At 50.0% G+C, this 25,461-nt stretch overlaps 1 protein-coding gene across 8 annotated transcripts; it reads right to left on the reverse strand.

Moving 5' to 3' along the window:
• Positions 1 to 517: 517 nt before the first annotated feature.
• Septin4 (septin 4) lies at positions 518 to 23,983 on the reverse strand. 8 transcript variants are annotated; one of them, XM_052195021.1, is made up of 14 exons: positions 22,438 to 23,983; positions 21,787 to 21,831; positions 20,436 to 20,443; positions 7,574 to 7,870; positions 7,176 to 7,269; positions 6,713 to 6,799; positions 5,965 to 6,088; positions 2,125 to 2,259; positions 1,894 to 2,011; positions 1,702 to 1,803; positions 1,487 to 1,583; positions 1,233 to 1,395; positions 996 to 1,042; positions 518 to 740 (listed from the first exon to the last, which is right to left on the reverse strand). In XM_052195021.1, exons 1-13 carry the CDS (start codon positions 23,981 to 23,983, stop codon positions 1,024 to 1,026), a joined length of 2,835 nt encoding a protein of 944 aa, XP_052050981.1. In that variant the 3' UTR covers positions 518 to 740; positions 996 to 1,023. The 8 variants fall into 8 exon arrangements, with proteins under 8 accessions (XP_052050981.1, XP_052050985.1, XP_052050986.1 ...); XM_052195025.1 differs by lacking the exons at positions 20,436 to 20,443; positions 21,787 to 21,831; positions 22,438 to 23,983 and adding an exon at positions 12,395 to 12,522 and having other exon boundaries at positions 996 to 1,095; XM_052195026.1 differs by lacking the exons at positions 20,436 to 20,443; positions 21,787 to 21,831; positions 22,438 to 23,983 and adding an exon at positions 9,749 to 9,881.
• Positions 23,984 to 25,461: the final 1,478 nt, after the last annotated feature.

Consider the following 25,461-nt stretch of genomic DNA (forward strand, 5'->3'; position numbering starts at 1 on the left):
ATGGGAAAACGGATGATCTCTCCTGAGTTCACTGTTTTAGTTCCAGGATCTAGAACTGGAGTCTAACCTAGCGGGTGCTTGATACTGAGCTCCTAGGGGACTATGGTGTTTTATATTTTTTTTATGTCCCAGCACTTTAATTACAGGACCTTTGGCATTTGTTCAGCGCTTGACCGAAAGCTTCCTGGAACTTAGAGCTTAATTCTATTTATCCATTTACCCAAATCTGGGAAAACCGGAAGTCAGGGTTTGCCATGTAGTTAATAACTTGTTTTTCCGCAAGAGCAGCTACAAAATGAAGGTATTGTGTATGGGAAACATGGCGGCAGAGAAATGGTCAATAAGGAGAGGTCAAGATGTATTGTAAGCAGAGTGAACTCTATAAGGGAAGGGGAAATTTTCCCCCTTTCTGTTTCCTTCTAAAAGCCAGGAACCAATATCCCTTTCCATCAGCCTTTCAAACTGAATCACAGGAGCTATGTTTCCAGGAAATGGTAAAAATACAGAGACACCTGAAGCCACATATAGGTTAGTTTATTTCCTCTGAGTCTCTGAGAAGTCAGCAGGGATATAAGGCGAACTGGTAGGAGCTGCAGGGCTGCTTGTGCAGAGCTGATGCAGGGAAGAGAGGCTGTCATGGGCAGGAAGAAGAGATTGAAATATTCAGGTCCAAAAGCCATTTAGTGAGTCTCCTTCATCTGTCTTTGGATTTTGTGTAGCATCTCCTGCATCCGCCGCAGCTGAAATAGGTACATACATCAATACCAGGTGTTTGATAGGAAGAGTCTTACTGTATTGAAGAAGTGTCCCCAGATTCTAATCCCTTGAGTCTGGGGCTTTGGTGGCCCCTACGCATGATGAAACTGGCAGAATCACTCAACATCCCACATATGTACCAGAGCATAAGGATAGGTCTTTCTGTTCCCATGTCAAGAGATAGTGAGACCTATCAATAGGGGACTTCCCAGGCGGACAGCCACGCGTCTTACTCTTACCTCTTCATCTTTCTCCCGGATTAGCTTCTCAGTTTCTGGATCTGTCCCTGGTGGGACAGCAGGGATAGGGAAGTCAGTACCACTCTCTCTTGTCAGTTTGCTGAAGGGAGGGGGAGAGGAGGGTAGTAAGGTTGGGGGGACCCCAGCACCAACTTGCGTGAAGCCTGGGGCCTGCAGAGTAATAAGGTGGGGACTTGGGATTCCCCTGGCCAGCTCTGTCCTGGCTCCTGGTCATACTTGCGATTCCGTTCCTTCACTACTAGCCGGGTCATGCTCTGGATGCACTGTGCCCTGTAGTTCTCATAGTGTGTCTCTCGGGTCACATCCTTTAGGTCCTGCATGTGGGTACGCACCAGCATCGTCCTCAACTTGACAAAGTCGCAGTGACCTGGGTTTTCCACTGCATAGCAAGGCTAGGAGTCAGCCAGGGTCATAGGTAAAGAAGAGCTCCTAAGGGCAAGGGTAGTCTGGTCACAAGTTCAGAGCTTTACCTTCCACAATGCCCCAAGGGTAGAGCCGGCCTCGAACTCTCCGCCCCCTGGCTTCTACCACAGTGTTGCTGCCAATCACCGCAAATGGGATGCTTTCCTATGAGAAGATGACAGGGTCCTCTTCCACCCCACAGCTTGTCCTTGTACAGAATGCTCCTCCCCTCATCTGCTCAGCAGAAAGAAGGTAGGGAGGGGGTGCCCTGGGGTGGCCCCACCTTTAGGGCTTGGTCCTGTAATTTGAAGTCCTCATCCTCATCAGAATCACAATCTGGGAACTGATAGATCTTGATTCCAAAGTGTTCGATCTCCTCCCGGATCTGGCAAACAGATGGGGGGTTCCACAGTTCTGGCTACCCCAACCTATTTAGAAGCCCACCTGACCCCCTCCCTCCACTAGCCTCCCTCACTTTGCATTTCTTTCGGTCCACTTCAGAAGGCGTCAGTGTGTCTGCCTTAGCCAAGATAGGCACAATGTTGACCCGCTGATGCAGGGCCTTCATGAATTCAACATCCAATGGCCGGAGCCTGGGGAACAGGAATCGGTGACCACCCGCTAGTGGTAGCCCTGCCCGTGGTGCTCTCGGCCTGTTCCCTTAGTAGACCCTAGGGGTGCCAGGAGCCTCAGGCTCAGACCATACCCGTGGCCAAAGGGTGAGATGAAGTACAGGCAGCAGTGCACCCTGTTGTCTTGGATGTTCTTGCGGTTCAGGCCACTCTCGTCTCGGAAATACTGCTCAAACTGTTGGTCGATGTACTCAGCCACAGGCTTCCAGCTGGGGCAAGGACAGACAAGCAGAGAAACTGGGGGAGTGGGGGCTGCCTGGCAAAGTCTGGCTTGAGCCAGGTTTTGCTTTACTACCTTTCCAGGGAAATACCTGAGTAGGACGGGAGGATTTCATGTCTTGAGAGAAAATTATACGGGGTACACTGGTAGTTTAATAAATACTAGTTTGAGGAGCAAAAGGGACTGAGGGGGACTAGGCAAAGAAGGATAGCCAAGGGGCAGCAGGTGAGCTCCAGTTAGAAACCAGGGAAAAACTGAGTTCACGGTCCAGCCTCAGCCTCTCTCTCCAGACCTTCTTGTCTTTCTTACCCAAGACCCAGTTCTCCCATGATGGTGTCTCTGACTATAGCAATGTGCAATGCTCTCCACTGTACAGCCATGTGTATATTACTCCACAGTCATCCACCATGAAGCAATGTTTCCATCAACGTTGAGATCCACATATTTCATTAGATATTCCCACAAGATAACTGAGCTCAGACAACTGCCATTCTAACATCATAGCACCTGTGAGTGCCTCACATGTGCTACTGGGCACGGAAAGCAGCACACAGCTGATGAGAGCCCTCGGTTGCTAAGAATGCTTGCCCCACAAGATGCATAGGCAGTCCCAGGAACACAAGTGAAAGGAGAGAACTGGGTTTTTTTGTTTGTTTGTTTGTTTGTTTTTGGTTTTTTGGATTTGTTTTTTTTTCGAGACAGAGTTTCTCTGTATAGCCCTGGCTGTCCTGGAACTCACTCTGTAGACCAGGCTGGCCTCAGAAATCCACCTGCCTCTGCCTCCCAGAGTGCTGGGATTACAGGTGTGCGCCACCACCACCCAGCGAGAACTGCTTTCAAGATGTTTTTCTCTCATCGCCATACTCATGCCCCGGCACAAACATACCATGCACCCTGACAGTACATTTATAAAAATTGTTTTTAAACTATAGCATAAAAAATGTCTACCACTTAATAGGAGTGACTTCATTCACTATAATGTACTATAATATATGCTTTCTACTTATGAAAAGTGTTTATTATAAAACAACTGCTGTTAGGCCAACAGCAGCCTCATTTGTCTTATGTTTGGTCTCTTGTCCCTTGAGAGAACATGTCCAGTAAGGGATCTACAACATCTGGCTTTGTGTTAATAGACTGTGATGTTCATTCAATGATGAAATCACCTAATGATGTGTTTCTCTGAGTCTCTCCTCACAGTTAAACAATGCGTGTGTGCGCGCGTGTGCATATGCACATGTGTCTGTGTGTATGCCCGTGTATATGTGTACACACCTGTGTGTGTATGTGTGTGTGTACATGCGTGTATGCATGTTTTAAGAACTTCACTTTTCAGGCCTTTTTCTCTACTGTTATCTAGTTTAATCCTCATTGCTGTGACATCAGCACTTTGAGCTCAGCATGTTCATTTTAAACATAAAGTTAAATCTGGGGCTCGTGAGATGGCTCAGCAGTTAAGAGCACTGACTGTTCTTCTAAAGGTCCTGAGTTCAAATCCCAGCAACCACATGGTGGCTCACAACCATCCATAATGAGATCTGATGCCCTTTTCTGGTATGTCTGAAGACAGCTACAGTATACTTACATATAATAATAAATCTTAAAAAAAAAAAAAGAAAAGAAATTAAATTGGAATCCTCTGAGAGACTTCCTCCAGACCACTTGAGGCCCTGGCTTTGTGACTCCCAGCTCAGTGTCAGTGGCTGTTCATGGCCTGATCCACCCATTTGTTATCTGACAGACACAACTTGCTACAATGGCTCTCCCTCTGCTCCCGCACTACCACCGGGTGGATGCCTCTCAGGGATGAGGATATTTGTTTTGCATCCCTAAAAATGTCCACCTTTGCATATGTTTATGTTCCGTTTATTCTTCCTGGTTGACTAACTTAGTATCTATGGAGGTACACTATAAACAGTCAAGTAAAATTATCTAGAAACTATTATTACCAAAAGGGAATTCTTATTGGAATGGAAAGTATTTATTAAAAGGAAAAGGAGGTAAGCCGGTTGAAAGTGGTACCTACTCCAGTGGAAAGTGGGTACTAGTTGGGATTGGAATTTCTGGAAAAGCTATATGCTGAGACATACTGCTAGAGCAGGAAAGATGTTGATGGAAACCACAAGACCACGACCCGCAGACTAGCACAGTGCTGTCACAAGAATGTAAGAGGTGGCCACCCAGTCAAGGCTCGCACAGGATTGACGATGAGCCAATTATCTTTGAGGACAGCCACATGGTGTGATGACAAAGCAGGTGATGAGGCTTAGAGAGGCCTGTGAGGGTCCGTTTGGCCAGTAAGACGGTCACTCCGGGTTAGCACCATGGATGTACAGCCTGAGCAGTCACTCAGCAAGGCCACACTTGGTCTGATGTTCTTCTGCTATCATATTGAAATTCTTAAAATGACAAACACGGAGACACACAAACCTTGTTGCTAGCCCCGCAGTTACCATTGCTAAAATGCACAGGCGTCATTCTGGATTATTTTCAGATCCAACGGATGGTGTAGAGATAGCTGGGTGTTTGTCATTGTTGTTTGGGGGGAGGTCTTTTGTTTGTTTTTGTGTTGCATGAGGAGAGAGATTGCAACCATTTGCTTAAGATCATGCCGTTGCTGAATGCCAATCAAGATCTGTGCTCTCAGTTCTATCTGCCCAATTCCTTCATCAAACACGCGGGTCGTCTCTCCTGCCTTTTTGGCCTATTGCCTGCACCTACTCACTTAGGTGTGACCATTATTACCTAAGCATTTCTCTAGTTCATGAAAAAGGGGGGTGGAGAAAGCTAAGGTGTGTGCTTGTGTGATGCATTATCTGAAAGCCGCCTGGAGTGCCGCCTTTTTCATCTTCTTTCCACCCCTCCCGTAGCTCTTTCTCCATTTATTTATTTTTCTTTTTTTGGAGACAGAATTTCATATAAGCCAGGCTTCATGACTGAGGCCTGGAACAGGTCCTGCCTGCAGCTCCGACATATGGGGCTGATGCTGGCGCACCACGGTGCCACCTGGCGGTCCCTTACTGTTTTTTTGTTTGTTTGTTTGTTTGTTTTTTGCCCTTCCACTCTTTTGCTTTTCTTTCCTTCACGCCCCCCTTCCTCTCCCCTTAAACAAGATCTGTGTGCAGCATCTAAAAGGATAACTGGTGGAAAGGAACGAAGGAGGGATGGTGGTGTTCCCGCTGCACCGACTCGTGCTCACGGCGTTTGTTTTTCTGAGGCTTTTCACTGGTGAGCCCGCACATCACGGAGCTATCTGCACAGTAGCGCACGCTTGCAGTTGGTCCCATCACTCTCGAAGCTAATTCGAGAGAACCACTGATTTTAAGGCTAGCTTGAGGGACACAGTGAGTCCCAGGACATACAGCGAGAGACCCTAAATCTTAAAACAATTTGAGATGTTGGGAGGCAGATCTCTGAGGTCAAGGCCTGCCCCAGCCTACATAGTTCCAGGCCAGCTGGGGCTACATGGTAAGAGTGTCTCAAAAGTAAACAAAACCATCCATCCCAGTCCTTTCTCTCTCACTCCTACAGAAAAGACAGCTGTCCAGCTAAAGGAACCCAGCTGTCCAATAAGGTCACTAGCCTCTTCCTCCTAGCAAATATGACTATGTCTGTGACTGAGTGTGACCTGTGTGGATGCATGTGGTACGTGGGTGGGACAAGGGCAGCTGGGGCTGTCCTTGGTCAGACATACCACTCTGTGTTGTTGACTGCATCCCCAAACCCCGGCGTGTCCACAATGGTGAGCCGCAGCCTCACTCCCTTCTCTTCTATGTCCACCGCATGCTTAGTAATCTCCACAGTTTGCATGATCCGCTCTGGAAAAGAGGGAAACTGAGGCAAGGACAAGGGTGTGGTCTTGCCCACCTCCCCATCCCCAAAGAAAGCCCATCCCAGCTAGCTTTGCTGCCCAGACAGCCACCCTTTCCACCCCCAGGCGCCTGAGGGCCTGTTCCCTGGGAACCAGCGAAAAACATATTTCCCAACACAGGAAATGCCGGTGGCTGTTGGCTCTGGCCCCAGCTTCTTCTCTGCTCCAGGCTTTTTTCTTGGATTCCTGGAATCCTTTAGGGGTCAGAAACTCATACAAAGATCAGGATTCTAGTCCCTGCCCTGCCTCTGCACCCAAATCTTTTTATTCCCGCCTTCCCCATCCCCATCCCCAAGACAGGGTAGCCTTGGCTGGCCTTGAACTCTCTCTGTAGACCAGACTGGTCTCGAATTCATTGTGATCTGCCTGCCTCTGCCTCCTGAGTTCTGGAATTAAAGGCATGTGCCACCGCACCCAATACAGTACTCAGATCTTTAGGGAACTGGCTGGTGAACTTGCCAGGCCCCATAGGTCTATGGAAAGAAGCCATGTAGCTCCAGGAAGCCAGCCTGCAGGGAGCGCCCTGCCTCCAGCACCTGCGGGGAGCTCAGCTGCTCTCTCCTTTCCTTACCTTCGGCCCCCAGCAGTTTCCGATCCCGGTACAGGTCAGTGAGGAAGAGGCTGTTGACAAGAGTGGATTTTCCCAGCCCAGATTCTCCTGATGGAAGAGAAGACAGAGGCACCAACTCAGAAGGTAAGGTTCACCTGATCAAGATCTGGGACAAACTGCTGCCTTGCCAATGAGAGCTAGAGCAGCCAAAGCACAGTGTGTCAGGGCTGGAAACTTGTCAGGCCCTCTTGATTGAATGAAGCCAAGAGACTGCCCAAGGCAGCAAGGGAAGGGGGAAATTCTAGAAAACTGGTAGCCAAGAGCATCTTCTGAATCTGCATTTTCGGCCATGCTTTATGTGACTTTACAAAACAGGACAGAGTCATCCTGTTGTTCATTCTCTCCCTTCCCCGTGGACTCTTTAGACACACAGATCAAATCCACTGGAACCACCCACGCCTGCCCCGGCCTCCACCCTTCCTACCTGCCACCATGAGCGTGAAGTCGAAGCCCTTCTTCACAGACTTCCGATGGACTTGGTTGGGGAGGGTTGCGAAGCCCACGTACTCCTTGTCATCCTAGTGGACAGGAGACATAATGCAGCAGAGTGAGACACAGCTCTGTCGCTAGCCTTCCTCTTCTCTTCTCAGTCTTTGCCCCCATCTGAGGCCTCTGGACAGGTCTTCAGTCCCTACTGTTACTTTGAGTTTCCAATGCCTTCAAGGCAGAAACCCCAGAGCCGGGCCTGATGCAGAACAGAAAGATCCTCCTGAAACATTTAATGCGCATGCCCACACACCTACCCTAGGCTCTCTTTCTTGCCCTCCCCGGGTCTTTCAGCACCCACCCACTGAGTGGCAAAGGCAGGGCTGGAGTCTCTACCTCAGAGGAATCATAAGGATCAAGCTTGCCCCATGGACTGCGGGGCCTGGAGGAAGGGCTGACAGGGGCTGGGGCACAGAAGTACTGCTGACTGTCAGAGGGCTGGGGCCACAAGTTGGCTCTAAACTCCACGTCATCATCACAGAGGTCTGGGCTCTGGGGCCTTGGCTCCAGGATCTGGGGCCTGGCCACCCTTGTCTTGGGCTCCGCTGAGTGGTAGGGTTCACTTCCTGGGAAATCCTTCACGAACTTGCTTAGTTCAGCGTCGTCACTGCTGTCCTCCAGGAAGTGCTTGATCTGGGGGGTTAGGGTAGAGGAGGTGGGAATGGCAGAAGAGGGCAGGATGGGAAGATGGAGGCAAAAGACAGAAGGTGAAAAGGAAAGAAGGAAAGTGCTTGTGGTTAAAAGAAACAGGAGCAGAGCCAGAGGACATGCTCACACCTAGCCCCGCACACACCTGCTCACTAGCCTCCCCAAGCCAGGAGACTGGAAAGGGTTTCAGGCTCTAGCTCTACAAAACCCTGTTCTCTTAGCAGGTCATTACCGGTCCCAGAAGCAAGCAAAGAAATAGGAGGAGGAGGAGGAAGAGGAGGAGGAGGAGGAGGACGAGTGGAGGCCAAAGACTAAGTGTGTTGCTCAAGAGGAATGCAGACTCAGAAGAGGATGGGACCACTGGTGGGCAGGGTGGCGGGAGGGGGCTTGTTCTTCAGGTAAATAAAAAGCGAGCAGAAGGTTCGGAGCCTGTCAGCTGGTCAGGGATCTGGAGCCCGAGGTGCCTGTGTTACTACAGGAACGGATTTCCAGGCATGCTGCCCAGGCTTTGAGCCCACTGACCTTACTTTTACTCTAGCTGATGAACCACGCCCAACATTGGCCTAAACACCTTCCTCCTGCCCTGTGGATGCTAAATATGGGGGGGGGGGGGATGCGGCGCAGGAACAGCCAGGTGAGAGAGGATCAAGGAAACAACAAAAGGCCTGGGAAGGCTAGACCTCCCTCTCTCGACATGTCCCATACACTGGCAGCGACACCTGGGGGAGGGACACCTTAGCTGCCTATACTCCCATTTCCCTGAACTCAGCAGTACAGGAAAGGCTATGGCCTCACCTAAGAAGCACGAATGTGGGGTGCTGAGAAGAGGTTCCCTGCAGAAGCCCGCTCTGCCCTCGCTATGCAAGTCAAGTGGTTTTCCCTACTCTTACCCTTAGCTCCTCCACAGCCATAAGCTTCAGAAGAGTTTCCCCTCTCCTTTTGGGGTCAGCATTCTTTGTGGGGTGCCTGGCAGTGCTGGGCTCATCTCTGCCTCACAACACCCACGTGCCACCCCCAAACAATGGACAAGGGCCAGCTGCAGAGGCTGAGTCACCCCTCTGGGGATTGGCCAAGCCAGCGGGGCTACCCTAGACCACTGTGAAGTCTCAGCCAAAGCAGGAGAGGTAAGATAGCCGCAACCTTCCTGCATAGCACCATTTTACGAAGGTCAGAAGTGAAAGGGACAGACATGCACACTGCCAGGTTTATGCTAGAAGAGACAGAAGAAGTTAGAAGGGAGAGTCTTGTATGACTCAGGTGCCTACACCTGCTGGCTTCCCGTGCCTGTCCTATCTGAGGGCCAACTGGTTAACCATCCAACCCCGTTTATGCTTGTTGGCCTAGCAGAATGATTAACTGCTACCCCTTTCACTCTTGAGTACCCCAGTTTGGCCAAATTAATTATACAGCAGCAGAGAAAGGTTTGAGTGGCTCTCTTGTTGTCCGGCAGCTAATGAGTCTGGGGGATTCTGGAAGTTCTCCCTGTACCACCCCATGGTGACCCAGCAGTTGATCTGGGGGTCTTGTTAAGCATTTGCAAAAAGACTGTGTTTTCTCTGGGGTACCGAAGACTGGGAAGCACTGATGGAAATCCCAAGCCCACAGAGTCTTCTGGCAGAGCTACAAGGATCCCAGCATCAGCATCTATCTTCCCTGCTGGATGGACCTGATGGTGCACCAGCATGGGGAAGACCAAAGGACTCCAGATGCAGGGTTTAAGGCACTAGGTTCTTTGCCCATCTGTCTATCCACCTCCTCCAGCTTTGCCAAGGATCAAAGCATTTTCCAGCTCTGAGCCCCTGTGCTGGGCAAGACCAAGTGGAAGACCATTAGGTCTACCCATGTCCCCAAGCACCACCTTACCCCAGCTTCAGTCCCATCCTCAGGAACAGAGGTCCCTTGCCATCCTAGTGAATGGTCCATGCCTCACTCTTGAGAGCCCCGACAGCAAGCTCTAGGTCTAACTTTATCTCCAGGCAAAGGTCCTCGCACAGAAACAGGCTTGTTTTGATGCTCCTGCTGTCATCTGGCTTCCTGGTTTATTGCTTCCCCCTTTTTCTTTGACCCTACTCTGTCTCTGTGGACTGCTCTTCTCCACCCCCTCCCCTCCCCTCCCCTGGGCTCCCACCCTCCAAGGATGGCTAAGCTGCAGCAGAGTCAGTTAGATCCTCTGCAGCTCCCTCCTCCTCTGATTGGCTGTCCCGTGCTGCCTGCCTGCTTTCCTACCCTGGTGGGCACAGCACCAACCTCCTAACAAGTCTGCAGCACAGGCTTGATCCACTTCTCCTGTTAACTCCTAAGGACACTGAAGCCTGCTTGAGGACTGGGACATATATCCCTACGGTGATTCCTTGGCCCATCAGTACATAGTGAAGGCCAACTGAGGATCCTATGTCCAAAGATTCCAATCCCTTCCATCTTTTACCTTAACTTCAAGCAACGCTAAAAAAAGGTGGGAATACCTGATAGTCCCCCGCACACAGGTTCTATGGGCACGGCCCCACGCGTCTTCCCAAGCAGCCCATTGTTTTTCTGAACCAGAAGACTGCTGTCCCATTATCCAGAAAATTGCTGCTAGATCTCTCTGCAGGGAACTCCAGCCACAAAGGAGTCTTGGCTCCATGGACTCTTGCCATCAGCCATCCAAAGATACATGGCCTCTGGACTCACAAAGACCTATGTCCCACTACCTTATCTTTTCCAGAAAACCAGTAGAGCACTTGGTCTCTAAGGAGCAGGGGTTCAAAGCAAAGGAGGCTGGCATCCCAGAGACCTATTGAGGGGTCTCAGTGGAGGAATACAGATGGGGGCGTCCACTAGGAGGCAGGAGGCCAGTGGTCCTGGTCGGGACAGAAATACCCTTTGTGAGCCTGAATAGTGTCTTAGTGTTAGGGCTTTAAGGTCCTTGTCTTTCCTTTCTCCCAGAACAGCTGAGGAGAGAAAGCACTCCCAAGTAACAAACACCTCAAGCTGATTTGAAGCTGAAGTTTGTCTCAAGTCACACATGGGTCATTAATAGTGTCCCCTCATTCTTTTCATGGGGAAATTCAAACTTCCTAGGGTGCTTCAGCTGGAGGTCTCTGCACGAAGTATGGCCTGACGTGAACCAGTCAGCCCAAGCATTTGGCTGGTTGTGAGTATAGAGGTCTGAAACTGGACATCTAGGTAGTGTGGGGTATCTTTAGCTAAAAAAGAGCAGGGTGGCCTTAGCCAAGCCGAAAGCCCAAAGACCTCAGTTGAACTGAACTTGGTGTGTGGCAGAAAAAGCCCCCCTGGTTCCTGCTGGGTTTAGCACTGGGGATAATCTGTGCTGGCCCAGGCTTCTATCGTAGAACAATCAGTCTGTCCATCTCCCATGTGGGCAGAAGGTTGGGGAACTGGGATAAGGACAAGCACAACTTGGCCTCTCCCAGGAACCCCCTTTTGAGTAGGTCATAGGGTCACTAACACTTCCTGGCCAAAACTTGGGCCTTTGCCTAGACACAGCTTGAGAGATGAAAGCCCCAAAGGGTGGCCTTTCTAGACCTGAAAGCTTCTGATTCCACAGGGCCCAGAGAGTTCCCTTTTGGCAGCTGCTCACAGCCAACATCCTGCCCTGTGGGCTGATCACCAATCCCCTCCTGCTGTAAACAGCTTGTGTCTCCCCATGCAGAAGGCAAGGTCTGGAAGGAGAAGGTGGTGTGTGGTTTGGAAACCCTGACCCCCACCCCCACCCCCCACCCCATACGCTGTGTTTCTGGCAGGACAACAGCAGAGGAACTGGTATCCTCAGAGCCCAGGGTGAAAACTTTTATCTGGGGTTACAGCTTTTCTTCTCACAGGCAGGTGGCAGAAATGAGTTCCCCCACCCCCAACCACCAACCCCCACACACTGCAGAAGGACCTCGTTGCAGGGACGGGGCCACCGGGTAGATGCAGCAGGAGGAATGTTTCCCATGGTTCTGGACCGGGGGCAAAGGGATAGAGCTGATCAAACCCCTGCACAACAGGACACTGGACTCGCCTCTTCCTCTCTGAGAAAGGTCCAGGGGATGTGGGTCATTCTGCATCATCCTTTTTAGTGAGGCTGGCAGTGTTTACAGATTTCCTCTGTGTTTTCCAAAGGAAGTTGGTGCTGGTCTCTGCACCCCAGGTAAGTGAGGAAGGGTCATCCAGGTAACACAGCTGATTCCGGCACAGGCGGGGACCCCCTTTCCCATCCTCACCAGTGCGGTCCTCTCCAGCACCAGAAGCTACCAGCAGGCACCTCCCACAAAACTGACCTATTCCTTCTTCCAAGACCTTGGGCAGCACCCTGAGGGTCGCGGCCAGCTCAAAGCAGCTCCGCTCGCTTAGAATGAATAACTTGAGACCGGTGACGCGGCGCCTAGCGCCAGCAGTGCCTTCTCTGAACCCGGAGCTGGGGACAGTACCTCCCGCCCTGCCCAGCCAGGGCTGCAGCACCGAGTGTCCCCTCGGAGCAGCCCGGGAGTAACAGGCCTTGCGTTTCCGGCTGTCCTCTCTCCTTACCATGGTTGCAGCCCGAGCCGGGCCAGCTCCTCCTGGACAGCGCCCCAATCACCCGTGGTGCGAGCTGCGCGCCGACCTCGTTGCACCGCGGGGCCCCCACTAGCCTTGCAAGAGTGCAGTCCGCTGGTGGCAGGGTGGGGCGGGGCTAGCCGGGCCTGGGGCGGGGCCTGTACCTCTGCAGCCGCGACGGGTGCCTGCGTGAGCTTCTCCTGAAGCCCAGGGCTGCACCGGGCGGGCAACTGCTTTTTCTAGAATAGTCTCTCCAGGCAGTGTTGCACCGTAAGAACTCGAGTCAGTTCCCACAGAAAAATAAACCGTCCACCTGGCATCCCTGGAAGAGAGGCCGCCTTTGCACAGGGAGGAGGAGTAGTGGCAAGAGTCGGAGAGAGAGCATTTGTTACCCCCCTGAGATTCAACAAGGGTTTAGAGGAGTAAGCTGACTGAACGTCCAAGTTACTCATTGCTCATACTTCACTATACACCTCCTGTGTGGGAGATGTCAGACATTCCCCATCTCCACTCAAGCTGTGAGAAAGACACAGGTTAGCGGCAGGTTCCTTTTGTTCGAGACCCCAGATTAAAGATTAAAGAGGATTTGCTGCATAAATTATCCAGAGATCAGCTGCTGGTAGGGTGAAACGAAGAGGCAGAATGACTCTAAGAGGGAAGGGGAGAGTCTGAAGGGCCTCCGGAAAGGCCAGCCGAGCACAAGCAGCAAGGCAGGCCCTTCCTCCAACAGGCAGATGAGCGGCAGTCCTTAGCAGCTTTGGGAGCATTAGAAGGTCACAAGGGTCAGCACAGCAGCTAGCTAAAGGTAGATTTCTTGGGAACGAAGAGTTGGGAAGGGATTTCCTGAGTTAAGTAGGGTCTGAATTGGCCAGGCTCCTGTAGAAGTTTCCAGAAACACGTCGCTCCCTGACCCCCAAAAGCCTTTCCCCTAGGGCAGGTTGATTGACTGGCCTCTGCCTGAATTTGATTCAGGCAAAGCGGAGCTCTACAGCTATAGCTCGCTCACAGTACAAGTGCTTAGCTAGCAAGCTGAGGAGAAACCTTTCTAGTCAGGAGACCTTAGGCCACTCACTTCACCTCAAGGCCTCAGTTTCCAGCCCCTGAAATTAAGGGGGATAAGACTAGAAGGTTTCTAAGTTTGGTTTTCTAACTGGTAAAGAAGGTTTTCTAACTGTTTCGTCTGGTTTTCTAAACATAGGTGCATTGTGGACGGAGAGCACGCTGTTTACTTCTATAGGCATTAGAGGCAGTTGGGAACAAGGCACACTTAGCCATGGAGAGACCCTGATGGATATGGTGGGGGCCTAGCTTGGCTTCAGTGTGGGACCCTCTGGAGCTATACATAGGTCCCAGACAAAGGTCTGCGGTAGACAGGAGATCTCAAGCGGTACCCAGAAAAACAAAGACAGAAAAGGGGAAATCCAGTGCTGTTGGGAATCTACAGAAGGAGCAGCCTGCAGTGGCTATACCGTCGAGTGTCACCTTAGGCTACACACAGCCCCACTAGCACACACCTGAAAGCTGCATAATCTGTAAGATACATCGTCAGTCCTTCTAGTCATGTGGGTGCGAGTGGGGACACATCTGCATCAAAGGAAACAGACCCCGGGGCTGATGTAGCTCCATCTGCAAAGTGCTCGTAATACAAGCCAGAAGACCTGAAACTTGATCTTCAGAATCCATCTAAAAATGGGTGTGGGGACCTACTGTAATCCCGGCATGAGACAAGTAAAGATGGATAGATTTCTGGAGCCCACTGGCTGGCCAGCCTCACCTAACTGGGAAGCCCCAGTGAGAGAGCTTGTCTGAAGACAAGGTGGACACTGTGCTGAGGAACACACCCCAGGCTGAACTCTGGCCTGGTTTCCACATGCACATATCTACGCCTCATTCATGTAGGACTAGGGAGCAGCAGGCCTGACCACAAAGTCTGGTTGTCCTTTACTGCCCTAAGCCACTCTGAGTGTGGACGCAGAACCATCTCAAAGGGCAGCTCGGTTAGCTCCTTTCTCCTCGGCTGTGGCTGGACTCACCCAGCTCTTCAGTACCATCTGCTGCCCAGGGTCCAGAGGCCCACATGTCCTGAGGCCATGTTGGAGCCAGCTGGCTTTGAGAGAAGCCCCAAGAGAAGCCTTAGACCATAAAACTCTGATGGAAGCCAAAAAGTATGGGTCTCAGTGGCTCACAGTCCCCTTCTAACTATGGGTCTAACATGCTAGCTGAAATCACAGCTGAAGACAGGCTGAGCCATCCCTTTCCCACAGGCCTGTAGGGTAACCCTGTAGCACTTGGAGGGCTCTGTGAGAACCAGGCCTTAGCATATGTCCCATGGCCACAATGTCTACTGAAAGCTCCCTTGATCTGCCTGGGCCTTCTACTTCCTTCGCTGAAGGAAAGTGGATGCTCCCCCACAAGTTCTGGCTCTTTCTCTACGTTGATCAGGGCGGAATCCATACTTGGTCAGAGCATAGCCCAGATCCAGCCACTCTTACATAAATCACTGACAACAGGAGTGCCCTTCCCACCTCCCAGGGTCAGGTGCTGAGGACCAATTAACCCCTTTCATCTCCATCGACTATGAATCTCCCTTGAAATCCATCATCCAGAGAGATTAAGCACTGGGTATCTTCGACTAGGGTATGATTCCCTAACATGTGGAGCCAAACATCTGGGGAATAGCTAGTGGGGCATATGGAATGGCATCAATCCCCAGAAACCCAAGCCAGCAATCTCAGCCACAGCCTGATACCCACACTCTTCTAGAGAAGTCTCCTACCGTGTCTTTTCTACCCATTCATGGACTTGAGGGTTGCATGGCACAGTAATGTGCATAAGGAGACTGTGTGGGGGCCAAGCCAGGACCTATGTTCAAGTCCACGATACGGAATGATTACACCAGAAGTCAGTATTTCAACTCTGTATGATAAGCAAAAAGCCACGACAGTGCCTCTCAGTAGCCATTTCCCGTAAGAGGTTCAAGAACTCAGTGCCTCCCTTCTGCCACAAATGAATGACTTACTGATGATATAGTCAAGAGCTCTGGTGGAGCCAAAGCGCTGGGGTGTGTCTCTCAAGGATAACCCAGTAAGCCTGTATAGAAAGCAAGAAACAGAACTCCCTTAAACCCACCCTCCCCAGCCCCCAAGCTGCTGCCTTAGGTTCCACATTCCTGGAACAGGCCTGAGATGTGGGTGGCACCTGTTACGTGGCTACACACAGAGAGCAGCTCTAAATCTCCAAAGGTTCTAGAGGCCCACCATTTCCATAATGCAGGAATATCCATCACAGGAGGTCCAGGTGGGAAGAGTCTGGCATGCCTACTGACGTCATCAATCCCTGACCAGTGTGACTCTCCTAGCCTCCAGGGCATGGACTCCAGTACCCTTCAGTGTATGGAATCTAATTTACCAAGGTATTTGTCATGTATGTCAAAGTATTCCCCCACCCTGGCTAAGCGCTTCTGTGCTAGAAGGCTTGCTGGCTCATTTCACTAGACTTTGTTTGTCCTTGGATGTCCACACCCTTTCAAGTGACCTATCTGTATACAATTCTCTCCCAAATTAAGCAACCTCCCCCCATGGGGGTGGGGGGAATGGAATGTGTCTTCCATTTTAACCTCTGCTGACTTCTATCCTGGGAATAGAGAATCTGTCATGTGATGGTAACAGGCCCTGCCCCAGGGGCTGGCTAATCAATATGCGCCGGCTAAAACAGTGTACTGATTAATTTTCCGTTCTGGTGTTAGCGCATAGGCTAGCCTTTGGGGCCTAGACCTCACTGGCCCGGCACGTGTCCCTCCTTCTGTCTGCCTCAAGCACTGGCTTCCTCTCAGCCTCTTCACTCACGGGCAAAGGCGTGACTGCTGCCCTCAGGAATACCCTCCCCTTTACTGTTCCTGACATTCTGAAATGCTGAGAACTTAACTTTACAGAAAGATGCGGCTACAGAGGAGCGTCTGTACCACGCTGTGGGGCAGTAGAATGGGATATTCCTTAGTGTTTTCAGCTTTGACAAGCTCAGACCCTCCTCAGTTTCTTCATCCGTGAGACAGAAAAAAATGTCTACGTTACAGGTTACTAGGAATATTCAGTCACATGAGAAGTAAAGCCACTAAGATGAACACTAGCTATTATATCTGCAAATGAGGACATTATCAACACCGAACCAGCTGCTGCCAATGGTGGCTATTTCAGATGTTTTCCCTCCAGAAGATTAGGAGTGCCCTGTGTGATGGGTATAGAGGATGGGAGCGGAGAATGCCAGAGCAGTGCCGTAAAGGGACTTCGGAATACACTGCCACCGCCTGTGGGTCAGCTTTTCAGGCCTTGGTCTTAGACTGACCAGCACAAATCCCAAGAACAGCCTCTACAGAGACTTTGAGAAGACTTTTGACAATGGTGGCTGTACCAAGGAAGAGACTGGCCCCTCCAGGTCAAGTCTGAGTGCTTGAGGCTTCTCTCAGGAACTAAGAGACATTGCTCACATTCTGTTCCCCTCCTCCAAGCCTCTGTCCACCCTTGAGGAGCAGCTGTCCTTTCTGTTCCCCTCCCAGCAGCTGAACCAAAGGCAGCTGAGTGGAGAGGGTAAAGGGACAAGGCCAGCCCCACTGATCGTGACAGCGGCCTTCTGACTGAACAGCTGTCAGGATGGTTTCTGGGCTGAAGAGTTTTCTTCCTTGTGTCCTCATTCAAGTTGGCCCCCCGAAGCCAACCTTCCTGCTCCACCGGAGTCCACTGTCTTTCTCCTTACTAAAGCCATCACCTCAGACATCACTTAAATACTCTAAGTCAAAGGACTGGAAATGGAGTCCAGTCGGGAGAGCAGTTAGCTTTTCAAGGTACACTGATGGGACTGAGGGGGTCTGGAGAGTTACTTGATAAGTAGGAGCACTGGCTGATCTTCCAGACCCAGCACTAAAATGGTGGCTCAGGCTGTATGTAGCTCCAGTTCCAGTGATCTGATGCCTTTTTCTAGTTTCCTGGAGTAGCAGGTATGAATGTGGTGCACTGACCCACATACTTTCAGACAAAAAACATCCACACACATAAATTAGGTAAACAAAGAAGAAAAACATGTACTAGGAAGCCCAAGATGTATGTGCCTGTGTTCATGAGAAGCAGGACTCTCAGTAATAAACCCTTACGGTCAATCTAACCTGTCCCCAAATTAGCAAATCATGGCCAGAAGTCACCAGCTATTCACCCTGCTCCAGAAGTGGCTGCCCATGATAGGTACAAATGACCCAATGTGTCACCTGACAGGTTAAAAGGCTGTGTAGTGGGATCAAGCTGCCAAGAAAGGCCTTTGGAGGTACCCTGCCTCATTTTCCCCCCACATTGCTCTATGCTTCCAAAATTAGCCTCTCAACCACCAAATAGAACTGATGTCCAAACCTTTGTGTCAGGAGGGATTACCTAAGACCATTGGAAATCACAGATATTTACATTACAATCCATAACAGTAGCAAAATCACAGTTATAAAATAACGACAAAGATAATCTCATAGTTGGGGGTCACCACACCATGAGGTATTAAAGGGCCGCAGCATTAGGAAGCTCCAGAACCACTGCTCTACAAGCTTGAGAACTGCCACCCTATACAAGGCAAGAGGACTGGGGACAGTGGGAAAGAGAGTGCCCAGGATTCCTTTCAAATAGTTTGCATTGTAGGACTCTGAACCTCCTTCATGAATGCAGACACTCCTGGGTTCCTAAGAGACTAGGGGCTTTCCTTTGTAAATAAAGGAGCCTCAGAGCAGAGCTCCCCGAGGGTTCGGAGGTCAACAGAAATCTGACAACCCTCTCCTTCAGGGATCAAATGATGTGTGACCCTGAAGACATTTCAGGTCTGTCTTGGATACCACGGTGATGGTCTCCTCTGGTAACTGCCCTCATTTCCAGCATTGGTTTCTTGCATAATTGATAGATACGGCAAGAAGGAAACCACCTCATCCTCTGATAGCCTGAGAAGTCACATCCAGAGGCTAGGAGGTCCAGTATCCTGTAGGCAAGTGACCTGGGGGCTGGAGTACCCTTGTCCATCAGAGGCACTGCAGCCCATCCTATAAAAGATGTGGTATTTCCAGAAATCCCGGGCCAAAGGAGAAGGCAGTTTCCCTGACCTACTTCTTGTTGAGATTCTGCTAGTGCACATCCGATAGGAATGCTCCCCTTGGTTTAGCCCCATCTTCTCTAGGGAGATTCCAACCCCTATCATCCCAACCCATGGGTGAGAAGCACTCCTCAACCCCAATCCTAGACAAAAGGACCTCGAGGAGTCAGTCATTCAGGAGATCAAGAAAATCATAGGCAGAATCTGACTTTATCTGTAGCTGCAAACCCAGAGGGGCTTATGAAGTTCAGTATTCTCCGTAGTTGTGGACCTGGAGGACTCACAGTTGAGATTTCAGGAACAAATACTGCCTTCCATGAGCTAGCCCTGGGGTTGAGCCACCAGAGAATTCCTGCTGGGAATGGAATCTGGAATGGTGTCTCTGGTCAAGTACTCCCAAATCAGAGGAACACCAGGACCAAAGAGTCTCCATCCTGGGCCTGCCTGTGGGTTATGTAATCTGAAAGGACGGGCTATGGGAGGCCATGGGAGCTAGTTTTTCATGGAGACTACTTTGCCCAACTCTGTGCAAACCCTACCTCTAGAGAGTCAAAGAAGACCCCAGCCCAGCTGCCTGAGAACCTCTCCCTGGCTTCTGGGTAGCAGCTTTGCTACTGAGCAGAGCTGAAGAGCTGTAATTATCCAGACAGGATAAGAGCTATTTTGGGAAGAAGTCATTCTGCTGCCAGAACTTTTGACTTCCTAAACTAAAACAAGATGCACAGAAAAGGGGGTGCGGGTGGGGAAGATGGAGACAAGCCTGCTTAGTCACAGGCATCAGATCTTGAACCAGAGAAAACAGTATCCCTTTCAAAGGTAGAGCTTTGTATTGAGGTATCTATTAGGATATCTCCCTCTGGCCTCGGAAAGGAGGCTGTAGCTTCCCTCTGCTTCCCTTGCCGGCTCCCTACATCCTAAGCCCATCAAGAGCATTCATTCAGCCTGGTGTTTGTTTGGGTATCTAAGCACAGACTAGTATCTATTTATATATTGTTTTCTCTGTCCAAGTCTTATCTCCCCATTTGTGTAGTCAGTGTCTCAAAGCAAAGTGTGTGTGTGTGTATGTTGTGTGTGCATGCACACCACCCATGTCTACTAGTACCTAGCAGAGTATCAGACATCTGAATAAAAGCCATCTATGCAATGAAGGAGTGGGATGGGACTGGAGGAAAGCAGAGGAAAGGGGGACTTCCTGCTTTGCTTGGACATAATCTCTAAGAGTGCCTTCTCCCACCTACAGCTGAGCTCAGGGCCCGAGGCAGACGGGGTGGCAGCTGCATTCCTGGACACCTCCCCTCCAGCTGCTCTGTTATCTGAGCTCTTGCTGTCCCCCCTCATTTCTATCTCAAGGCAACTGTTCATCCCCTGGGTCAGCCAGCCATGGGTGGGACTCACTCGAGATGTTTGCTTGGCTTTGGGTTAAGAGAGGAAAAAGGAAGGAGTGGAAGCCGGGGGCTTTGAGCATCAGAGGTGGACCAAGAGGAGCACAGTACTTAAGCTAATGCACTGCAAAATCAGGACACTGCCAAATCTAGGACACAAGATTGCCCAGAGCAGAGCCCACTTTATGTTTCTCCAACCTGAGGACTCAAGTAGTGTGTAACCCAGAAAGGCGACCCCTTTCTGAGGTGCCCTAGGCAGGAGAGGGAAGAGCCAGATGGGGAATGATCCAACCCATAGCTGTCTAGTCCTGCCCTGGAGCACTGGGTGAAAGATCTTCACACTTTCTCTTCAAAGCTGCAACTTTAGCTCATGTAACATTTTTGTACAAATACTCCTGCACAGTATACCTTTGTGCAGTGGACAGCCTACTAACCACATGTAGTTCTGTCTCCTTGCACACCCCTTCCATCAGAGGACAGGAGTAGGAATTAGATAAGGGTTGGGTGGACTAGAAGTCATCTCCCACAAGGATTCTTACCTCCTCATCTGTCAAAACAAAGAAGGAGAAGCCAGGCATTTCCGGGGGCGGCCAACAAATGGAATTCAGGAAGTGTCAACATGAGGAGGGAAAACTGTGTTATTAAAGATGGCCAGTTGATATGGGGACAGCCCAGCCCGAGTCCTTTCCTAGGGTCTCAAATGGCCTTAAAAAAACTGCAGTTACCATTCACTGAATGTTCATGATGCTTTTACACATAAAGCAACTCACACTGTTCAGGCCCTCCAACTGGGAGGAGGACTCGGGATTGGGAGTGTGTGCACAGGGTTCGTTCCTCTCCAGGAATGTCATCTATGGCCCTGTCCTGTGTCCCATAAACAGGACAAGAGGCTTATCATGCCATAATTCTTACAGCAAGAATTCTACACTACCAAGACACTCTTGGAGGTCTGATCCTGGCACTCCCAGGCTACAGTGGCCAAGCACAAAAAGTAGCAAAGGATCTGAGAGGGTGTTAGTGATTCCGGAGAAGAAGGCAAGACTTACTGGTTTGGGGGGCGGGGGTGAGCCGTGAGCAGGCCTAGAGATCCTACCAGGGCAATCAATGAGGAAGGGCTTGAGGAGAGCTTTGAACCCTTAACCTGAATCACTGGGGATTCAACAATGGGTGTGGCTTTGAAGTAAGTTGTCTTGTTTTTTGATGATTTTCCCTTAAAACACATGATTAGGGGGGTTGGAGAGATGGCTCAGTGGTTAAGAGCACTGGGTACTCTTGCAGAGGATCTGGGTTCAATTCCCAGCAACCACATAGCAGCTCACAATTGTCTGTAACTCCAGTTCCAGGTATCTAACGCCCTCTTCCGGCCTTCACGGGCACAGAGATACATAAGCAAAAGACCCGTACACATCAAATAAGTTAAATCTTAAAAGCTAGGTGTGGACGGTGGCACACATCTTTAGTCCAAGCCCTCTGGAGGCAGACAGGTCTGTATGTACTCAAGGTCAATCTGGTCTACATAGCAAGGTCGAGGCCGGCCAAGGCTATATAACAAGACCTTGTCTCAAAAACAAACAAGCAAAAACCCCAATCTGTGGTAGGTAAGACCACAGGACTAGAATTGCTCTCCTTCCCAGATGTGCGTTCTCACTGGAAGGAGACTATTGAAAATGAAAAAGGTTCACATTCCCAAAGGGATGACTAGTAATGGAATTTAAGGTGAAAGAGAGAAATACCGCTCGTTTAGGTCTAAACCCTAGCCATTTAGCTTCCTGACATAGCATACAGGACAGACACAGAGGCCACCCTATCACCTGTCTTCTCACCCTTCCCCGAAACCTTCCACAGGCCGCCCCCACCCCTTGCTCCCCCCCAAAAAGGGAAAACACAGACCTTTCAGCCACCAGAGGATCCGGTTGTACATTTCCTCGGAAACATCTGAAAGTAACAGACACTTGTTTTTCCTGTGTGTGGGATGTCACCCTTCCTCCATGCCTCCACCAGAGTCTTCTTAGCCCTTGACCCTCTCCGCTCTCCTCCCACCTAGGGCCAGGTACTGCGTGCCCACTTTCCCTCTTCTACCTTCTCTGTGCACTTGGACGCTCTCTACCTCTTAGAAGCCTGAGACCCAGCCCATGTGGGCCCCAACTGCTATACTTTGAAACCAGAGTATTTACCTGAGGCTCCTGTTTGTTTCTAACAGCCTTACTAGCCCTCACCCTACCTCAGTTCTTTATTTCCACTCTGAGGAGTCCACTTCTGACCCTGCAGTCCATTCTCTACCTTCCATGGAAGAGTTAAGCTGCAATGCCTGTTAAGAGTCAATGCTCACTCAACTCCAGCTTTAACCATCTGCACTGATGCTCACTGAAGCTGGCAGGCAAGGCATGGAGCACTGAGCTCAAAGACAGAACCAACATTGGCACTAGCAAGAAGGCAGCCTTGGGGCCCAGAAGGAAGAGCGGATGCTTTCCTGCCCATCCCGACCAATATCCCATTTCACTAAAAGTGGGCTACGGCTGGACAGTTTGCTTCTTCACATACCCAGGAAGAACGCATCGAACCCTTGAATGGGTTGTTTGCTGGTGCACTTCGGGGTCTTTTGCACTTCTGTCAATGGTACTCGGTATAAAGAATCCTTCGGGGATGGTGGCAGACTTGCTTTCTCTCTCTGGAACATCAGATCCTCACAGAAAGGGGTTGAGTCCATTTCATAAAAGGCCTCTAAAGGGTCTAGGGGAGGAGGCGACTTAGATTCAAAATCAAATATTGATGGCTGGTTTTGGGGCGTTTCAACTTTAGGATTCAGTAAGGCCCACCATGAGCAATCAGGTCCATACCTAGGTAAGGACCGAGGGGGCAAAGGTCGAGGGGTCAACTCAAAGGCTGAGGGGGCTTGGGTGGAGGGCTTTGAAGAAAGCTCGGGATACAGGGGAGACTTATAAGCCCCCTCAGACACTGTTCGACATGTTCCACGATGAGGTGACTGCACTGACTGTTTTCCTGGAGAGATTGTCACCTTGCGTACGACCTCTCGTTCTCGGGTTGGGGGCCTCATAGTAGGCTCTGTTTCAGGTATTAAAACCTTTGGGGAGGGCTTGGTCTCAATACAGACAGACCGCTCTGGTCGAGGAGGAGGAGGAGCTCGGGGCACCCCATCTAAATCTCTAAGGACGGAAAGTTTGAGGCCTGATGACAATTTTGTGCTCTTTTGTGAGGTTTTAGGTTCTGAAAGTATTGAGCTGTGACCAACTTCTGGTTCCTGGGGAGGGATCTTTCTAATGACTATCTGAGGGTTATTAGCCATGCGAATGCCATGCTCTTGGACAGAGACATTTCTCGAAGATTTAACCTCAGCAGTAGTCCTTCGGGTGGGCTCTGTTTGTATAGCTTCGTCCTTCGGGTAAGCTGAAATCCTACGAGGTACTCTAACCCCCTGGGGGTTCTGGACCTTGGAGGGTGGGTCCTCCTCTTTTTCTCCAGTAAAATACAAGTGACGGTATTTTGCATCAGAGGCCATAGAGGAATGGTAGCCACCCTCACGCCCTGGTTTGTTCTCAGTTCTTCGTGTTGCCTCTTCGTGTTGCCTGACTGGACTGATGTTCCGATGCACTCCTGCGAGATGGGAGGACATGGTCTGGATTGACTGGTTCTTTCGATGAGGAGAGTGATGAGGAGAGTGATGAGGAGAGTGATGAGGAGAGTGATGAGGAGAGTGATGGGGAGAGTGATGGGGAGAGTGATGGCGGGGGACCTCTATTCTTGTCCGGGTCTCAGTTCCCCGTGAGGTGGAGACTGTAGAGAGGCCAGGCCCTGGCTGTGGGGACACAGAGCGTGGGTAGTCTGATGTTGAATGGTGAGTGGTGGATGCAGCTTCGGCTCTTCTCTGGGAAGGAGGAGGAGGAATAGGAGGAGGAGGACTCAGGGAGACAGCAGCAGCAGCTCGCTGGCTTGAGGAATAATACCCATGTCCCCGCTGAGGGGTGGAGGTAGTAACCTCAGCCCCTCTGTGCGAAGAAACTGCTACCTTGGACCCATTTTTATTTGTCTTGTACACCTGATAGACTGTGGCCTTCTGGGTAGACGCCATGTTTTGTCAACGGGCTTGTTTTCAGGGCCCCGATTAAGCATGAGTGTTTGCCCTCATTGTTTTCAGAGCTGCTGTTCTCGGTCCCCCTCGGAAGTGGCAGCTGTTCTAAGAGTGTCTCACAGTCCTCTTTACAATCTGTCTGATGATGTCATAAAAGGAGCTTCCTATTAAACATCTTGTTTTACAGTTACTATTCTTCATAGAGAATCACTACCCAGATGGGAAGTAACTCTGTCTTTGGACTTGACAATAAGCCTTTGGCCAAGTTCTTAAGAAAAATCAGGATTTCCTTGTATAGAGGGAATTTCCTTATTTGTCCTGGATTCTAGGAGTTCTCAGGGACTCAGCCAAGGAGAAGTCAGCTAGAAGACCTTATGAAGTCAGCCTCACAGGTCAGTCAGGCTGTGCTAGCTCAGCTTGAACAAGGTACCTTTTGTGATATACAGATTTACTCCATCTTGTTTGAAACTGCTACCTATAAATTAAATAATAATAGTAATGATAATGATGATAATAATAGAGCTCTATAAGCTTTCCCAAGTTTCATGAATGGTTTGGTTGACTCTAGGATCAAAACCTAGGTTACTCAAGTCATAAATTCTCTCATTATCCTAGGATCATATAGTATCATAGTAAAGATCTGGGATTAGTTTGGTCTTGACAATAAGAACCTTGGGCATGACTTACCAGAATCTTAGTTTCAATCTGAAAACTACTGCCTCAGACATGAGAATCACACAGTATTAACATGCCTTTTCATTAGTGATCCTCTTGTCAACAATCAGCTAAATTTAGATATTCATCCTTTTTCTTTTCTCTTCCTTCCTCCTCTTCCCCTCTCTTTTGAAACAGCAGCTCATGTAACCCAGGATAGCCTTGAACTTTTTCTGTAGTCAAAGATGATCTTTAGCTTCTGATTTCCTGTCCTGCTTCTTCCTCCCAAGGAGTGGGAATACAGGCATGTGCTAGCATACCCAGTTTATGTTATATTGGGAATCAGGCACAAGGCCTCATATATGTTAGGCAAGCTATCCATTACGCTACATCCCAACCTTCTTTTATTAATACACTGTTTTGGTTTGTTTGTTTGTGGGGCAGTTTCCTCTGTGTAGCTCTGGCTATCCTGGAACCTACTCTGTAAGATCAGGCTGGCCTTGAACTCAGAGATCTGCCTGCCTCTGACTCCTGAGTGCTGAAATAAAAGGTGTGCGCCACCACACCTGGCTCTTTTCTAAACATTTTATGTATATGTTCTTGTGAGTGCTGGAGCCTGAGGACAGGAGTGCTGGACCATTGTGAGCCACCTGATGTGGGTGCTGGGAACAAACTCAAACATCTGCAAGAACAGTTCCTGCTCTTAACTGCTGAGTCATCTTTTCAGGGCCCTACCCTTTGGGGACAAATTCTCACTAAATGGCCCAGGTTAGTTTCAACAGTACCTTTCTCCCACCTCAGCTTCTCAAGTTGTGGGAATTTTA

This window comes from Apodemus sylvaticus, chromosome 10, assembly GCF_947179515.1.
Source record: "Apodemus sylvaticus chromosome 10, mApoSyl1.1, whole genome shotgun sequence".
NCBI classification, from domain to species: domain Eukaryota; kingdom Metazoa; phylum Chordata; class Mammalia; order Rodentia; family Muridae; genus Apodemus; species Apodemus sylvaticus.